This window comes from Lithobates pipiens, unplaced genomic scaffold, assembly GCF_037356315.1.
Source record: "Lithobates pipiens isolate NorthernLeopardFrog02 unplaced genomic scaffold, aLitPip1_a1.2 Scaffold_25, whole genome shotgun sequence".
Taxonomy (NCBI): Eukaryota; Metazoa; Chordata; class Amphibia; order Anura; family Ranidae; genus Lithobates; species Lithobates pipiens.
In genome coordinates, this window is record NW_027507787.1 from 165,154,055 (window position 1) to 165,173,799 (window position 19,745).

The 19,745-nt window shown below is 44.1% G+C and overlaps 1 protein-coding gene across 3 annotated transcripts in view; it reads left to right on the plus strand.

Annotated features, from left to right (window-relative positions):
* CASP2 (caspase 2) overlaps positions 1 to 19,745 on the plus strand; it is a 67,496-nt gene that overhangs the window by 21,498 nt on the left and 26,253 nt on the right. For all 3 annotated transcript variants that reach the window (XR_013262800.1, XM_077455093.1, XM_077455094.1), the window contains exons 2-6: positions 4,534 to 4,678; positions 10,943 to 11,101; positions 14,024 to 14,084; positions 16,722 to 16,810; positions 18,214 to 18,387. Coding sequence is in view for 2 of the 3 variants with exons in the window: in XM_077455093.1 (XP_077311219.1) it covers positions 4,535 to 4,678; positions 10,943 to 11,101; positions 14,024 to 14,084; positions 16,722 to 16,810; positions 18,214 to 18,387 (627 nt within the window). In the remaining variant the exon portion in view is untranslated. The remainder of the gene's footprint in view (positions 1 to 4,533; positions 4,679 to 10,942; positions 11,102 to 14,023; positions 14,085 to 16,721; positions 16,811 to 18,213; positions 18,388 to 19,745) is intronic.

A 19,745-nucleotide genomic window follows, 5' to 3' on the forward strand; every position in this document is an offset into this window, starting at 1 on the left:
CCTCCTCCTGTCCTATAACAGGTACAAGTGGAATCTTGTTGTAAGTTTGAACTGTTTACCTGCGTTGTGTTGCTGGGCTGTCAGATACAGTGGAAGTATTTACAGGGGACCTTAACTCGCTGTGTATTTTTAGTTGGCATGCAGTTTGGTTTATTATTGTAAAGTGTGCCTGAGAGTAATTGTACCTAGAAATGTAATGCTGTGGGGTGGGCAACCATGGGCACTCCAGGTGTTGTGGAACTACAAGCCCAAGAGGCATTCCAAGACTCTGACATCCACAGGAATGACTCCCAGAGGCATAGTAGTTTAGCCAGAGCTGGAGTGCCAGTCATTGCCATGCCCTGCTTTAGGTTGTCTATAGTCATTATATACTGTAGGAGTTTTGAGATCTGACCATTTCTGGGCAGAGCGGGTGGTGTTATAATGTCTATAAGACATCAGGAGGCACCTTCACCTGTCAGCTATGGTTAGGAGGTAGCGATTATCTAGACCTGTTGTTTCCATCTAATATGCCAGAGGTGTCCGCAGTGTGCTTCCCCGATGGGCATTATACATTGGATTGCTGAAGGGACACAGCCTTGGTTTTCAAAACTCTTAGCACCCCAGCTATTATACATTTATTAGATTTCATTACAGAAGACCTACGTTTACTTACTCATTTCAATTTCTTGTATGAAATTAATTACAATTGGGAGATTTACTTATGCCAGCCATACACGGTTCGAATCTTGGAAAGAATTTTCTTTTGAAAATCGTATCTAAGAATTTTCGTATGAATTTCGCACCATTAGTGGGCTGCAACAACAGCCAATTTTCGTGCGGAAAGCAAATGTGAGGAATCGGACATGTTGGAAATTTTTGGAAAAACAAACAATATTCTAATCAATGATGGGAGAATCATGCGAGAAATGTAATAAGAAAAGAAAATTTATGGAGAGAAAAGAAGATTCCTGGTCACAAAAATTCTTTTCTGTAGAAACATGAGGTGAAATTGAAGGTTTGGTCGGCTGTATTTCAAAAATCAATGGTGGCATGATCGGATAACAAAAAAACTAAAAACTTTCTGATTTTGAAAAGAAAATTTGTCGAAATTCGACCAGGTATGGCCTGCATTAAACTGGAGAGTTCAAAATCTGGTGCAGCTGTGCATGGTAGCCAATCAGCTTCTAACTTCAGCTTTCTCAATTAAAGTTTGACAAAAAAAAAAAACTGGAGGCTGATTGGTTTCTATGCAGATCTACACTAGATTTTGCACTCTCCAGTTTTAGGTAATCAACCCCAAAGTCTCACTACGCTTTTTTATTGTTCCTGTCAAATGCATGTAGCACTTTGTCCAGTCTTTCTAGCCTGTCTCATTGTTGAGCGTCCTTCCTCCCTTTTCCCATCCCTTTCTAACCATGCATCTAGCAAGGAGATGAATATTTTATGAGCGTTAATTGACAATGCTTGTCATGGGAACCAGACACTTCCCCAAGCCAAGCATCATCAGTAGGTTTATAGCAGGAGGGGCATGTCATTCCCCCCTTTCCACCTTCTCTGTCTTTTGATTTGTTGCTAGGACACAGGTGGCCCCTGCTGTACATCGTCCTTGTTTCCTAGAACACATGAGTCCGCCTGCACCGTAACAACCAATGACACTGCAGCCTGGCTACATGCATTGTAGCAACCAATTACACTAGGCGTCAGATGCCCCGTTTCTTAGTACCCAAGGATGCTAGGCGGAGCCCTATAGTCATATAGGCCCAGCGGTTCCTAACCTTCTCGGGCACCAGAGACCGGTCTCAGTGACCAAAACCCCTCCACGGACTGGGAGGTGGGAGGGTTTAGGGGGCTGGGGCAGTGTGTGTGCTGCCTGCCACCTCCCTTGTGTGTTTGTTGCCTGTCACTTGGGAGGGGGGGGGGCTGTGGTGTGTGTGCAGCCTTTCAACTCCCCTGTGAGAGTACTGCCTGTCACCTGGGGGATGAAGGGGTGTCGGAGCAGCCTTACACCTCCTGATGGTGTACAGCATGTCAGCTTTCTTGTATGTGCGCCTTGCCTTGCCACCCCATAGGTAAGGTGAACACAGAGAGGGAAGAGAGTAGTAGTGCTGGGAGAAAGGGAGTGGGTGCCCTCTGGTGGTGGGAGGGTGGTTAGGGTGGTAGTGAAGTTATGCTGGCTCACTCGCTTGCTGCCTGCCCACTGCTGCTCGGCCCCCCGACAAGCCACAAACCGGGGGTTGGGGACCCCCTGCTCTATCCTATACACCTCCTCCCCCAGGCATGTTCAATGAACAGTATGGCTGTGGTAATGCAATGTTGGTAATGCTCCCAAATCGGGCTTCTATCATGGGAGAAGCAGAGAGGCTGGAAAGCAAGGAATAAGGAAAAGCTTTTAGTCACATTTCAATATAATTTCTTTAAATATGTTAACACAGGTATTTAAACATGATTGTATGGACCTGTATTTGATTTTTTTAATGCTCATGAGAGGTCTTCTCAAAGACTTGTAGGGCATGGTGCAACTAAGAAGCCTTTGTTTCAGAAAGCAGAAAAAACAAAGAACAGATTGGCAATTAGTGGCAGAGTGTCTCCTATAGCAATGCATGTGAAACTTTTGGTTTGCACAGATACCTGTATGTTAGAATTGGCGGGAGGTACATTGATGTCAAGTACGGTCATAGCCTGAATGGATGTTTCACAAGTGCTCAGCCAGACCTGGTGAAGTTAAGAAATATACATACATTTAGAATAATTGTGCTGTAATTTCAAGAAAAGTTTGATTGGAAAAAGCTTAAAGCGGAGGTCCACCCTAAAGTGGACCTTCCGCTCATCGGAACCCTCCCCCCCTCCGGTGCCACAATCGGCACCTTTCAGGGGGGAGGGGGGTGCAGATACCTGGATAATCCAGGTAACTGCACCCACTTCCGGGACAGCTCTCTGCGGAAAGGGGCGTAACTTACGCCCCTTTCCGCAAGTGCCCGCCCCTTCCCGCAAGTGCCCCGCTGCCTGCTGGGAAACACAGCTCCCAGAGGCAGCGGGGAGCGTCCTTATTGCGCAGCGCAATTCGCGCATGCGCAGTAGGGAACCGGGAAATGAAGCCGAAAGGCTCCATTTCCTGATTCCCATACCCAAGATGGCGGCGGCAGGACCCGACAGACGACCTAGCGATCGGCTTCGGGTGCCGACATCGCGGGCGCGCTGGACAGGTAAGTGTCACTATTTTAAAAGTCAGCAGCTGCAGTATTTGTAGCTGCTGGCTTTTAAAAAAAAAAAAAAAACACGGAGTCCCGGTGGACTCCCGCTTTAATATTCAATGTAAGCACTGAGCCCAGTCTTTGTGGAAACACTTGGACAGATGAAGAACACAAAGAAGCCAAAACTGAAATAACAGTTGTGGTAAGTCCTGCGGAAATCTTGGAAGCGCTCACCACACCATCATATGAAAGAAATTATACAAACGTTTTAAAAAAGCAAAATGCAGCTTGTAGTTTTGGCTGCTTATAACATTAACTGCAAATGTTATGCTGCATATACACGACCGGACTTTCCAACAGACTAGGTCTGACGGTCTTCCCGATGGACTTTCGGCAGAGTTCCAACGGATTTTCCGAATGAACGGACTTGTCCACACATGAACGAAGCCGGTTCGAAAGTCAGTTCGTTTTGAACGTGATGACGTAAACGGGACTAAACAAGGACGTTCAATAGCCAGTAGCCAATAGCGTCGTATTTGGTCTGTCGGACCAGCACGCAGACCAACGATTTTCCCGATTTTAGTCCATCGGAATTGAGTCTGTCGGGTAGATTTAAAACATGATCTATTTCTAGGTACGTCAGATTTATTTTTCGAAAAAGGATCGAACTAGCCCACACACGGTCGGATTGTCCGACGAACTAATCCCTTCGGACCTAGTCTGCCGGAAAGTCCGGTCATGTGTACGCGCCGCGGCATTAGTGTTTTTTTGCTGAGCTTGCAGCCCAGATAAATCGATTTAAAGCCTTCCATCAGGCTTTATGAGGGATTGAATCTATCGCATTTTCAAAGCCTAAATAAAGTTCAGAAACGATGAAAAGGTGAAATAACGCTGTACCTCGCCCCTGATCCCAATTGTACCAGTCAATTTTTCACCTTTCGCCTTTTCATTTCTAAGTCTCGTAAAAAAAAGTTTTGCCTATAGTTCTACTTTAAAAATTGTCAAGGTAGAAGTCCGCTATAATGTCCAAACAGCATACTTTCTGATCTTTAGGTCGATTATTATTTTCAGTCCTAGTGCCTTGTCCCTTCTTTATGTAGTCTTTTATTATAGATACAGCTGCACTGGGTCCTTTGGGGTTTTTTAACAGAAAATAAAGTCACATCTCTTAGTAGTTATTGGACTGAAAGCATTTCATGGAGACCAGGGTAAGTACAGTAAAATGTGTATCTCATTACTAATCAATGTACTTCCCTATTTATTATCCTTCTGTGTACAAAGCTATGTGCTGACCAGTTACTAGTTGGAAATCCATTTCTTACTTGTTACATTATTTTACCTTTCTTGCTTTGTCTTGTAGGATGTTGGGTGGCATGAAAAAGTGTCACATAGATGCCCTCACCAAAATGAGGGTGTCTCTGGCTAAAGAGTTGGTGCCAGATGAGTTATTGGAACACCTACTGGCTGACGGAGTCTTAACGCCGATTATGAAGGAGAAGATTGAGGTAAGGAATCAGCAATATAGCATTTAATTTTGGGGTATTAAGGGAGACACTGTCACCTTGTCCATTCAGGGTAAAGTGATGTCTGAATGGGCGAGATAGCAGGGTCTCTTTAAGGTAATTATATATAACTATAATATGTGTGTGTAGCTTTATTTATTTTTGCCACTGACAAGGCTACCATCTTCAGCTGGTCTTCCTTCCAGGTTCTTGGGCTACGGCCATTTGAATGGTCGAGCTGCGATGATGCCCCTCCCACGCATGGGAGTCACCACTCCAACACAGAGCTCTGGGTTGACGGCTGCAATAATTGTGAATCTGTTAAATGGTCAGGTCTAGGAGATAGTCATTGTACCTACAGGTAAGCTTTATTATAAGCTTACCTGCAGGTACAAGTGACCACGTGGTGTTTGCTATTGCTTTAACTAAAAATAAACCTGAACAGTGGGCACTCCTGTCCTAACAGAAATGGAAGCTGAATTTAGAGAAGCTGCAAGAAATCATCCAGGCAGCACTAGGCTTGGAAAATCCAACATCATTTATGAATCAAGTGTCATTGAATTATTGAATTGAGTGTGCTGTAATTGTTTATTAGGTAAAATAAAGATCTAAACAAATAATAAATTGATAATTTAAAAAAAACAAACATGTTATACTTACCTGCTCTGTGCAGCAGTTTTGCACAGAGCAGCCCGATCCTCTTCTTCTCCTAGTTCCTCCCTCTTGCTGAGTGCCCCCACAGCAAGCAGCTTGCTATGGGGGCACCCGACCAGGCTCCTTCCTGAGCTGTGACTCTGCATGTCCATTCACACACAGAGCTGTGGCTCAGCCCTGCCCTGCCCCTTCTCTCTCCTCATTGGTTCACTGACTCCTGCTGCTATCTCAACCAATGAGGAGGGAGAGTCCCCAGAGAGCCAGGGCTCTCGTGCACATTGTTGGATTGAGAGGGAGCTCAGGTAAGGATTGGGGGAGAGGAGGACAGGCAAGATTTTTTTTACCTTCATGCATAGAATGCATAGGTAAAAAAACCTTAAGCCTTTAGAACCACTTTAAAGCCCTAAAACCTCTGTTAATGAACTTGTAAACATAAAGTAGAATCACGGGATTGATCTAACTACTCTAATGCCATGTACACATGGTTGGACTTTGACAGCAAAAGGTCCGACAGAACTAATCCGTTGGACAATTCGACCGTGTGTGGGCTCCAGCGGACCTTTGCTGTCGAAAAATCAGACAGACTTTAGATTTAGAACATGTTTCAAATCTTTCCGAAGGACTCGAGTCCGGTCGAAAAATCTGTTTGTCTGTATGCTAGTCTGATGGACGAAAACTGACGCTAGGGCAGCTATTGGCTACTGGCTGTGAACTTCCGTATTCTAGTCCGGTCGTACGTCATCACGTTCGAATCCGTTGGACTTTGGTGTGATTGTGTGTGGCCAGGTCCATTCATTTGGAAAAAGTGTCGGAACTCCGCCGAAAGACCATCAGACCTAGTCTTCCGGAAAGTCCGGTCATGTGTACACGGCATTAGAACTGTTCCCAGGGGGTCGATCTCATGACTTGACTGGAGTGGCCTGAAAATGGGTAACTACCTGCATCTTTCTAACACAATCTAGTTAGTATTGGTGTTAGAAGTGGGGTAGGGAGCATTTTTAAGATTAGTTACAGTAGATTGATCCTGTAATTCCACTTTAAAGGGTCAAAACAAAAGTAAGTGCAGCCTGTAAATTAAAGCGGGCTTCCACTGCTTCCGAGGTTTTTTTTTTTTTTTTTTTTTGGGACATTTAAAAAGGTATTAGCGTTTAAATAGTTTACTCACTTGTTCCAGTTTTTTTCTTTGTCCCAGGGCTTGACAAATTTGCTTGGAATCTAGGAGCCAGCTTAAAAAGTTAGGAGCCAGGTCGGTAACGGCGATCCGGACCTGTCCCTGGCCTGACATGGAGACGAGTGAGGGGAAGATAGCGCCGCAGCCCCCCCCCCCCTTTTTTTTCCCTTAATTAAAATAATTTTATTTTTTTACTTTTTACCAAAAATTTTTTATATATATATATATATATATATATATATATATATATATATATATATAATTAAATTAATAAATAAATTAATTAATAATATATATATAATATAATGAGAAGCCATTTACCAGCCACCACACTCACCGTTGGGCAAAAAAGATGATGCCCGCAATCACTTCCTTCTCTTCACTTTGGGAAGGAAATGAGCGGGCAGTGAAAAACAGGCAGGGGAGCTTCACTCCATTAGGAATTAGCATTATTGGAATAGGGTGTAATTTCTACATCCACCACAAGATGGCGCCAGACTACCGAAAGATTTTAGAAGGCCGCAAAGCCGCGGCCTCAATTACTGGCCGGCGCGGCCCGATGCAATTGCGCGGCGGAGTTCGGGGTCCAAATGGAGACGGGATACCCCACCAGCGTTGCCCCAGTCGCCAGGACACGAATTCTAGGCGCAAATGCGACCAGGCGCCCGGGGTTTGTCGAGCCCTGCTTTGTCCCTTGCTATTTGGCAATAAAAGATTGACTTATAAAAAACATCTACACCGTTTCCATCTTGCCTGTGGGCATGTGAAACCCACAGGCATTCTCTTCCGGGCTTTTATGATGTAAATCTCCCAGCATGCAATGGCATTCTAGATCCGATCTCGCACATGCACAGTAAGGGAATATCGACACGCCGTCAACAGCTTCGTTTGCCATCACAACGGGCGGCGTCGTCAGAAGTCCCGCCTCGTTTTGATGGCAACTGAGATAAAAATAGTTTTGTAATCCCGCCTATAACTCGCGGCCGGCCACCGCACAGACTCCTGGGATCAATGAGAAAAGATCCCAGGAGACAGTGAGAGTTGCGGAAATGACGAGATCGCCGCAGAAACCACGCCCATATCTGCAAGACACACATTCCGGAAGCAGAGAGAGAAAAAAAAAAGAAAAGGTAGATTTTAAACTAAAAAAAAAAGGGTCAGTTTTAGACATATAACATCTATCTGATCACATACAGCTTTTATATATAAAACGAGTGGAGCTCCGCTTTAGGATTCTACATACTTGAGGCGGTCATACATTGTCTGAAATTCAGCAGAGACTGGTAGAATTTGTGATCTATGTATGGGCAGTATGGTTGTACAGAAGTTTATCTGCCGATTGACATCTGTGCAACCAGTCTTTTGGGTTTTTCCTGATCGATCAGTGCTGATGGCTATAATGTGTGATCAGTGTATTCTGATAGTGGGGGAAGGCTCCCTGCTGTCAGAATGTAACAACTCAGCGGGAAGGATTTTCCCATCCATATCGATCAAGTATGTGGATGGTAGAATTGGGTCTTTTTTTAAATTTTTTTATGGCAGAATGAAACTAAATGAACAATGTATGGCCTGCCTTACGCTTTCTAGCATACTATATACTAAACTTTCAGGTGTTGGCTGCTCTCAGCCTCTGCAGGGATCCGACACTTCTGACTGTGTCCAATACTTCTGCTCTCCTCCCATCTGGCTGATCTTTCTTTTGTTTTAACTCTGTATGGAATGATTGGGGCTCATGCACACAGGCATAATTAAAATGGTTGGTAAGCCAATTTTTTCCTTCTATGGTTCCCTTTGTTAGATAGCATTAAGCTTTCCAGTGTATGATTTATAAAAATATGCTGCCTAATGCCTTATTTTCGCTCGGCGCTCAGGTGACTGCTTGCTGGTCTCCTCTCCCGATCCGATAGCTGCAGGGGGGTGGTGCTGGGTATCCCCCGCTGATGTCAGCCGGGACGAGGAGAGAAGGAGACCAGCGGGCAGTCATGTGAGCAGCAAGGGGCTCTCGGAAATAAGGTATTAGGCAGCATATTTTTATAAATCACATACACTGGGGAGCTTAATGTATCTAACAGAGGGAACTATAATAGGAAAACACTGTTATTTTTACAGCAGGAGGGGAGGATAGTGAAGTGGACGTAGCTGAAGGGCAGGGAGGGGAGGAGGAGAACAGAGGAGGACACAGGAGAGCAGAGAGGAGAGATGTGGATGGCGGTGGCATATAAACTGACCATGGTGTCAGGACTCAGCAGCCATGCTGTGGTCAGTTTACTGGGGGGGGGGGCAATAATGTCAGCCAGTTATTTCAGGTGATACAGGGGGCCAAATTACACAGCACAAGCACTGCGCTGTATAACCTGCTTTTGCTTTAAAGAAACAGGATCAATTTATTTTTAGGGTAACAAATACTTTAAATAATAATATAAACATTGGATTTTGCTGGCAGAAAGATGCAGCGTTAAAAGAGAAGTATGGGATTTGTTTTTTTTTCCAGAATCATATTTATCTAGGTGCATGCAGCAGCGAACCCTGCCAGCTCTAACACTGAGAACTGAGCGCTCAAACACTGCCGATCGCTCGGTTCTCAGGGCTTTCTGAGCAGAGAGCTGGTGACTGTCAGTCAGTCAAAAAAGCTTTGGCTGTACTTCTCCTTTTAAAAACAAGTGTAGTGGTGCATAAAGTGTACAAGGACAAATTGGATTTAATAGAGCTGCTTTCAGATCAGTAAAACAAAATCGGAAATAAACTGGTATTTCAGTGGATAATTACAACACATCCATGTAAATCATATGCGGAAGGGGAAAAAAGGATAATAGGACTTTATTAAATTCCAGAATTTTTTTTCTTCTTTTTAAACACCCCCATGTTGTTTGCAGTTAATCGTACATCAATCGGTATTACTAGAAAACATTGGTTCTGTAAATGTAGTTTAGTTTTAAAAACTTACTTTGCGGTCCCTCTCCAATGCGCTCCCATCATCAGTGTGGGCAGCTAAAGCCCACTGCTATCAAGATCTGGGATACAGTGCTGCTGGCTACCCAGTATGCACCTCCTGATCTCGCACATGCGCACAAACAGCAAAGTGCGTTGCGATGACACCCACATTCCAGGAGCCAAAGCACGGCAAGGTACTGTGGAAGTGGAGGAATCCAGCAAGAAAAGAAAGCTATTTACACTGCTCGGAAAAACGAAGCAATGAGAATACAGGAAGTGATGATAAACGTAGAAGGGGGACTAGTTGTGAAAAAGTCTGTAACTCCGCTTAAAGGTGCGCTCCCTCTTAAAAAAATGACCTAAAAACAGGTAAATATTGTTGAAAATGTTCTAATTTTTTTAATGGTACCATAGAAATTGTGAAATAAAAGTCACATTTATAAAAATAAAACTATTGCATTCTCTCAGTGATATTATAGTAGATTTCAAAATGCACCTCATAATGATCATAGGCATTGTCTATGAAGATGAATGTATGACCATCAGGAACAATATATCACCGCAGATGACATTGAAAAATTATCATCCAACACTAAGCTGATGTATTGGTTGTGGACATGGTCATCATTGTGCGTCATAAGTGAGGTGATAAAAAGGTAAATAAGGGATGCTGATTGGAGAGAATGTGAGCTATCAGTGGGAGAAAACCCACATAACCCCCAACAGGAGAGGAACGACCAATGGAGTGAAAGGCCTAGCAATACATCAGGCAGTCATGAATTGCAGCACTAGCACACAAGTTGTTAGAAACTATGCACCCTTATGCTGCGTACACACGACTGGACTTTGACAGCGAAAGTCTGACGGAACGAATCCGGCGGACAATTTGATCGTGTGTGGGCTCCATCGGACCTTTGCTGTCCAAAAATCTGACAGACTTTAGAAATAGAACATGTTTCAATTTTTTTCGCCGGAACTCTGCTGGACCCAGTTCCTATTGAGAAATCCGCTCGTGTGTATGCTAGTCCGACAGACAAAAACCGACACTAGGGCAGCTATTGGCTACTGGCTATGAACTTCCTTATTCTAGTTCGGTCGTACGTCATCACGCTCGAATCCATCTGACTTTGGTGTGATTGTGTGTGGCCAAGTCCGTCCATTTGGAAAGTCCGTTGTAACTCCGCTGAAAGTCCGCCGGGAAGACTGTCTGACTTGGTCCGTCTAAAAGTCCGCTCGTGTGTACGTGGCATTAGAGGTTTTCACTGAAAATGCCCAGTCAGAACTTGCCACCTTCTAGTCACCTTGCGACTCCTGTGTGGTGTGGAGTGTTCACCGTTCTGGGGTTTTGACCATTTTTTCTTTTCTACATAAGATGAGTAAAAAAAAAAAAAAAAAAATGTGTTTATGGCATCCGTGTGCATGAGGTCTTATAGTTTGTCTTCCGAAAGCTGGAATTTCTTGAACTAATGCAAGTTTTCTTTTCTCTGCTTTCATTTATGATCTCCAAACAGTCCAACAACAGGCGCTTTAAACAGAACACCACATTGCTGGACTTACTTCCAAGCAGAGGTCCCAATGCCTTCTCTTACTTCTGTGCCGCTCTGCAGAACACCGGACAGCAGCACTTAGCTAGGCAGCTGGAGGCCTTAGTGAAGACTGGGGAATCAAAAGTAAGTGCTCCTTTATTTTACATCAGAGGAGAGCCCATAGAGAGATAGTAGAAACTAAAATACTCAGAGGAAACCAACACAAACACAGTGAGCACATGCAGACTCCATGCAGATGTGTCCTGGCTTGGATTCAGTCCAAAGACCAAAGTAAAAGTGCTAACCACTAATCTACTGTGCTGCCCATTGGATAACAGTATCCTGTTAGAAATGGGGGATGTTGTTATGTGTATAAGGCACCTACAGAAATGGCTGGCTATGGGCTGATGCGAAAATACTAATAGAATGTGTTATAAGTACTTCCCTTGCTTTAGTTTGTTTTGCTTTTTCTTTCTTATTAGCCAGAGCCAGACATGTCATTCCTTCCTTCCCTGCTCCATAAGACTTAAGCCGGGTACACAATAACAGTTTTTTTTCATGGGTTGCATGAAAAAAAACTGACAGCTCTGGTCGGAGCGGCTGTACTAACCATGCAAGGTTAGTTCAGCAATCTCCCCTGCTGAGCTGTTGTATTTTGACAGGGGGATGCCCCCCACCCCCCACAGAACCCTCAGATCAGCGCTCTCTGCCATTGGCTGAGAGCTCTGATTGGGAGTTGTCCGGCTGCTGGTTTTCCAGCATGCACGCCCTAGAGAAGACATTCCCGAACGGCTGGCTTCTGTAGGACAGACCGAAATACATACTAGCCTAATGTTGGCCATTTTTATTTTTTTTCTTGAACCATCTTCTGTCTCCTCGCATTTGGCCCATGTGTACAGAGCTTTAGATTCTCGTATGTTGAATGGATAGATTGATAGCAGCACAGCCATTGGCTTCCACTGCTGTCAAACAAAGTCAATGATGGGGCCGTCAGGGGACGGGCCGCGTTCTGCATTCAGTGTCTATGGACACCGAATGCTGGACTCGGGAGCGTGCCAGCAAGGTAGCACTTCTCCCTGGGGGTTATCTGATGCAGGGAGGAGCCGAGACAGCCGCTGAGGGACCCCAGAAGACCAAGTTCGGGGCCACTCTGTGCAAAGCGAGCAGCACAGTGGAGGTAAGTATGACATGTTTGTTACTTAAAAAATAAATAAATCTACCTTTAGTGTCACTTTAAGGTAAAAATCTTTAGCCTACAATCACTTTAAACAAACGATTCCATATGTCAGACATTTGTGTTTAGGGATCTGACGGACAGAAGGGATGCCTCCATAGCTGAATCATTACTATTATTATTATAATACAGGATTTATATAGCGCCAGAGCGCTGGGCTGTAGAGGAGGCGGGAGCGGCCGGCTCAGGCTCTCAGCCACTTGGTGAGCGGTTGAGCCAGGTGCCTATCCAGGCATGTGGGCGGATCTTGACCATATGGTGGCGATCTCTCAGAGCCTGGACCTGCTTTTTGACATCAGACGAAAGCAGGCTTTAGCCCGCTGTCTGCTCAAAGCAGGTCACAGGAGTGCAGAACGAACTGTACTCCTGTGATCCACAAGCTTTGGCTGTACTTCTCCTTTATTCATGCCTACATATATGTCCTGACCCACCTAGGAAGACATTTATAAGACAGTAACTGAGATTTCTGAAAGTGAAAATGTATTTTAAAATTAGATAGAAAGTGAATTGTTTCCATCTGTATTTCTGCTGCTGTGTTTCTGCTTTCCATGTGATGTTGGTTATGAACTCCATACCCAGTTGCTATGCAGCACATTTTGATAGCAGTTGTTTCTTTGTGTACAAAAGGGCTTGTTCCTGGCACTCACCTGCAGGTTACACCCAGACCTCAGTCCAGGATTTACTCCACAAAGATAGCAATATAAATATTTAGTAAATAATACATTATTATTATAATACATCATACAATACATTGCAGCTTGCTGCATGAAGTAGACCAGTCACAAACCTCAGCAGCCTAAGCGTATGATGAAAAAACACAGAAAGAGAGGTTACCTTCACTATAAACACCATCCTTTTGCTAACCTTATGTTCAGATTACATTTATTTATTTTAGAGCCAACCACTCATTTACTTCACATTCCTGGCATATCACAAAATACAGTAAAGCTGGCCATACATTATACAATTTTCTTATTTAAGTGCCTTTAGATTTACCTTAAACTACTGTTTGCAGTGCAAAGGCTTGCCTGATTTCATGCATATTGAAAGTGTTTAGGTCTGACCTCATATTATATGGTTTTAGTAAATATAAAGGAAAATTATACAAGAGAATTGTATAATGTATGGCCAGCCTAAAGCCTTGTACACACAATGAGAGTATTGGACAAATGATCTGCATTATTTTTTATCCAGTGTGTTTGCTAAAATAGCCATGTTAAGATTTCTCTCATATCACTAAACCACGTGGATGCTGGAGTCTCCCACTACAGGCTATAGTGTATTGACAGCCACTACTCCTACCACTGTTACATTACTTAAATAGTGACTGAATCTGGCCGATCTGAGCCACCTGTTAATTTTTCAGGCAGACCTGATCGGACCACCCAACGTGGCAGTTGATGTGTCCGCTGTCACCCGCTGGCATCCAATTCATTCAGGTCTGCTAAAAACAGACGGATGGGAATACGGTTGCAATCCATCCATCGGATTAAAAAAAGGACATGCAGTCCATTTCCATCCGACCGCTCCATAGAGAACAGCGGGCTGTGTCTGCTCTGCACAGTGAAGCAGACACAGATCTGTCATCCACCTTCTCAGCGGGGATCAGTGGAAAGATTCCCCGCTGAGCAGGCGGATCCGCTTGGAAGGAGCCGTAATGTGTGATATGACTGCCAGCTGTTAGCAGGACAGTCTACTAACCTTCCTATACCAGCCCTGCTTAGTTTTCCCAGTAATAATACTACACTTATTACACTTATTTAATAGCTTTTGTAATCATTTTCTTGTTGGCATCCTGTTAAGTATTTAGTCTCTGTTCTCTCTGGTTGCAGGAAACACAGCTTTCATTGTCTGTGCAAGAAACTGTTCCAAGAGGAAGACCTTTCTCACTAGGTGAGGTTCTGGCAGATGTTCAGGCTGAGTAGTTTTAGATGGCTCTCAGGCCAATGTTAGAGAGCGGTTACTCAGCACTACAGATCGAGTACATTAAAGGAAACCTGCACTAAGAAAAGTATACAGACCACCATTGCGGACCCGTTTTCCTAAAATGCTAGTTGCTTGACAGTCTCTAAATTCAACACTACAAGTCACTGACCTAGAACAAGTTCACAGCAAATGAAAGTATAACTAAAGAAAAACCTTTTTTAGTTTTGGATAGAGTGGATAGGGGTTAGAACTAGAGTTTGACCGATATATCGGCCCATATTTGGCCATTTTTGATTATTAGCAAAATTAGGCCGATATTTAACACTCACCACCGTTCCTCCTCCCTTCTCCACACTCAGCGCGGTGCTTGATGCTGGCCAGAGCCACTGGGTGTGTGAAACTGACACGTAACTGAAAGAGGATCTGTCAGAATTGACCTTGATGTCGGAGGTGGGCGGGACCCATCAGCTATAAAACACCAGCCAATGGGGTGGGATCTGGGTGGGCTACTACGTGTATGTGGTCTCACTCCTTTTCTTAAGCAGCCCAATCATTGGCTGGTGTTTGGTAGCTACTGGGTACCGCCCACCCCCGACATTAAGCTCAATTCTGACAGCTCCTCTCTGTTACTAGTCAGTTTCACACACAGTTACACTCGGCTCAGTGTGAAACCTGCCAGTGCCATCTGTCTGCCCCCTGCCAGTGCCACCTGCCACCGCCAATCAGTGCCACCTGCCAGTGACAACCAGTGCCACCACCAATCAGTGCCACCTGCCAGTGCCAATATTGCCACCTGCCAGTTCCAAACCAGTGCCACCTGCCAATGCCTGCCAGTGCCACCTGCTAGTGCCAACCAGTGCCATCTGTCAGTGACAATCAGTGCCACCTGCCAGTGCCATCTGTCAGTTTTAAACCAGTGCCACCTGCCAGTTCCAAACCAGTGCCACCTTCCAGTGTCAGCCAATGCCACCTGCCAGTGCCACCTGCCTAAGCCAACCAGTGCCATCTGTACTGAGGTCATGAAGTTTGTGGTAGAGTGACAGGAGCAAGCAGGGAGCAGTGGAGTGGGTGAGGTTTTTTTTTTTTTTTTTTTTTTAAATCGGCCTAAAATATTGGCCACAAAAATCGGCATCATATATATTAGCCACCGGCCACCCCACTTTCTAAATATCGGCATCGGCCAGAGAAAAACCCATATCAGTCGACCTCTAGTTAGAACACCTGTCAGGCTTTGTTTTTGCCCTCTGTGCCCCCATTAGGGAGATTCACCCTCCCTATTTGTCCTGTTTACTGTGATCAAAAGTAAAAGAAAATCCCCAATTTTTTTTTGGGTTCACATCAGAACATTAATAGAGGGAGATTCTACTAATGGGGAGACTAGTTCTGGTGACCCTGTTAAAGCCCCAGGATTAGCTGACTTTGGAGAGATTTCCTCTCACTTCCTGTTTTGGCTATGGGACAGGAAGTGAAGGGAAATCTCCCCAATAGGGACACAGATGGCAAAATAAAAAAAAAACTGAAAGGGGTTATAACCTTCCCTTTGTTTATTCATAATGAAAATGTTTTGCGTATAGTTTGATTAGAAGTCATAAGTCCTTTTTCCACATGCTTACGGATTAGCCACTTAGAAGGTATTCAAGACATTTGTTTCCCATTAGAGCCTTTTCAGAAGAAGGGAATGGACAGGCGCTACACACTTCCTCCAGTATTAGATTAGCAGTCAGCACCCTCCCCCCCCCCCCGCGACCCCCATTAGCTAACAGTCCCCTCATATCAGTGCTCCCCCTCCTTAGAGACCTCCAGAGAGATCAACCTTATAGCAGTGCCCCCTGCCCTCTTTAAGATTTCCACTTGTATTGCCATACTGGCCGGAATCGGCTACCGCTGCACGCAAGGTGTGAGAGCCACAGTTGGAAGGCGGAGCTGGGAAGCGCAGTGGTTCTACAGATTATTTCCTCAGTGTGTGTACAACGCTAAAAGCGTGTACACCGAATGCAAAGAGGGTCATTGAGGCAGGCAGGGAGAGAGGCGCCGGGCAGGGGAGCCAGAGAACTGAAGGCAAAATGCACACAGAGATGACAACAGAGGTGCAGCTGACAGGACTCCTCACTGGGTTCAGCGCTGTGTTGGAAGTTCAGAACTTGGTCTGACACTGGCTACATCCCCAGGAGCCTCTCATGGGGTCCCCCACTGTTCCCGTGCCCTTAGGCAGTGCCCGAGTGGGCCGATGGGTCAGTCCAACCCTGTCATCACACAAATCATCCTGAAAGTAGTATGAATGGTATAGGGCAGGGATATGCAATTAGCGGACCTCCAGCTGTTGCAGAACTACAAGTCCCATGAGGCATAGCAAGACTCTGACAGCCAAAAACATTACGCCCAGAGGCAGAGCACGATGGGACTTGTAGTTTTGCAACAGCTGGAGGTCCGCTAATTGCATATCACTGGTATAGGGAATGACTACTTCCATCAAAGACTGATCACATAATTGTTTTCCTTTATGACAGTGTCCCTTGAAATGTAGCTTTGATTTATGCACTGTGTTGATCTGTTCTTGTTGAATGAATTCTTCCTCTACCTATGGCCTCTTTTGGTATTTCCCAGAATCCTGTGAGATGAGCATAGATGATGGAGATGGTCCAGTGAGCGTGAGTCACACCAGCGTGGATTTCTACCTTTCTCATCATAAACCGGTTGGTACATCTTTATGGGTTCCTGCATAAAATAGTTAAAATTCTGCCTTTTATAATTTTAAGGTGATTATAGCCCAAGTAGTGCACTTGAACCAACACAATTGAGTTCTGTCTGTGATGCTTTTTAATTTGCACTAACAGTTAGGCTCTGTTCACACCAGTGCAAGTTCAGATAACCTAAGTCGCATAGAATCGCATGAACAATATGAGGAAATCATATTGTTTTCAATGGTGCCCATTCACATCAATACAACTCAGCACGGTACCATTTTGGAAACGGTTTCTGTACTACTTTGCTGCGATTACAGAGCAATTTTGGCCCCATAAAATATTCAAACCACACCCCAGTTGCAGTACATAATCACACTGAAATTCGAATCCAAATGTAGCAATGTTAAGTTTGAATTTTGAGTTTTTTTCTTCTTTTCCGAGATTGTTGTTTTCAACATTTATTTATTGCCCCATGTATCTGTATATACATGTATATACATCTGTATACATACATGTAACATGGTTTACTATCGGTTTAATTACTATAGCAAGCCATGCTCATAGCAGCCTTCAGCAATACTGCAGAGTACAGCTCTTCCTTTAGGCATAAATGGGGCCATGACACACATGCACAGGGTATAGAAGAACTGGCAGGACCACTTTTGGAAAAGAGGTTGAGGTGGGTGAATGCACGCCTTAAAGGACAACTTGTACCAAAGGTAAAGTTGCCCTTTAATAAAAAAAAAAAAAATGAAATAAATACAGAGATGAAATTCCTAATTGATTAGTGCCAAATCATTATCCAGTCCTGGGATTAATACAGCTCTGCCACTAACACTCATAGGTATTGTCCTCCCCTTGCTGCTTCTTCCCAGTCTCAGCTCTGATTTATAGGGATGTCAAATTTTGGTACACAAGCTCCTTCCTGCCAGCTGTACGCATATATGTGGCCTCTCAGCTGGCAAGCCTTAAAACAGAGAGGCTGCATATATGTGTACCTAAAGATAAACCGAGCTGTGCTGAGAGTGTGCACGCTGCACTATCCTTGTGTTGTGATCATGCAATAAATCACTCGTTTGGACGCCATCTATGTTGTTCCATGGTGTGCTGGCAAATATCTTCACAGTGCTTCGCTCCTGGCACAGTTACCAGCTGCTAACAAAAAGCTTCTGATCATTCATGTGACCACTGTGACAGCCAATCATGGCGGTCACATGATCAGAAAACCAGCCCCGCCTCCCGGGATCTGAAACCTCTTAAAGGGCTGGGAGGCTCTGCCGCCAAGGGGTTAATTGCGGCATGAAGTTTTTTTTTTTTTTTTTTTAATTTTTTTTTTTTGCAGTATGCAGGTGGGTAGTTTGTTAGCTGCAGAGTATATGAAAGTTTCAATCCTTCCATATGTCTCCCTCCAGGCCTATAAGATGAGCACTATCCCTCGTGGCTTAGCCCTAATCATCAGCAATATCCAGTTTTCCGATCCAGAACTGGGTCATCGCTATGGAGGAGAAGTGGATGAGGCCTCTCTGAAAAACCTGTTTGCTAATTTCAACTATAAGGTTATTTTTCGGAGTGATTTAACTGCTCAGGTATGTAACGGCAACATGTGGTTTTTCTTTTCTACATCTTTAAAGGGTCTGTAAAGCCTCATATTTTTTCTCCATTGGAGTCCATTGAGGCACACAGGTCCCATCCATCTGTTGTATGATCGCGTTCTTGGTAGAAAATTTTTATATTTAAACTACCTGTGCAAAGGACCTCATACACCATACAATAATAATAATAATAATCTAAAACAAAGTGAGCCGCCCTTACCCTGTAACTATAAATATTTAAATGCAATACAAAAATAAAATTTCATTAAAAGAAAACCAATACTCTCTTAAGGAAAAAAATAAAATCACAACATTAAAGTGAATACATATAATAAAAATATGCTGTGATATAAGATGTGTTAAATTAAATTAAGCTTCTTCTGATAGGAAAATAAAATATTAAAAGTGCAAAGTTCATGAAAAAGTGTTTTCAGACTCTTCAAAGTGCTTATGTGCACTTTGTGAGGAAAATTAAAGTGGAGGTAAACTCCACTTTTGAACTTGTACCTACCAGTAAGCCTATATTAAGGCTTGCCTGTAGTTACAGTAAATATCTCCTATAAACTTTAACAGTTTAGGAGATATTTACTAAGGGATGCTGCCAGTGGCATCACCGCCACATGTGCTCTAATGGGACGGAGCCTGCAAACCTGGAAGCAAGACTGGGTGAAGATGGCAGCATTGGGGAACTGTGGCAGCGCTGCATGGGAGGGATCCACTTTACAGGCAAGTCTGTCATATTGTGCTAGTATGGGGTGCCCAATCTATTTTAGTTTTAGTGGCGCTTTACTACAGCTTTAAGGTATGCATAGTTTTAATATTGGGCATTTGCAATCATTCATTCAATTAAGGGCAAGCAGCTGAATATAAATGACATAAGTGATGGCGGTGACCACGCCACCTGATGATGTCTTGGATGTGACCATATGCAAAGGGACGGGAGCTTCCGATGCCGTGCCAGTTGCATAAGTTGAAACCCAACCTGGCTCCAGTGTGCACCTGAGCAGCAGCAAGTCCCCACAAGCATTGGAAGACCATTTTAGGTGCCGGCAGGCACTTTATTTGTTAGTGTACACATTTTATTGATATGAGTTTTACTAATACTAATTGGTGATGAACTATGATGTTCCCCTCCATTTCCCTTTTTTAACTATATGGGCAAATTTACTGCTGGATGGTGGTACTACAAATAGCACCTGACCAGTGATACAAGTGCTGTTGTGACCTTCCTCAACATATGCATAGGGGGTTGAACCCTTATTGATGAGTGCAGTCTTCAATGGGAGTACTGGTGGCGGCAACAGTTGGAGGATTGTGGTGGAGCATTTGGTACAGAGCATTTGTCACTTTTA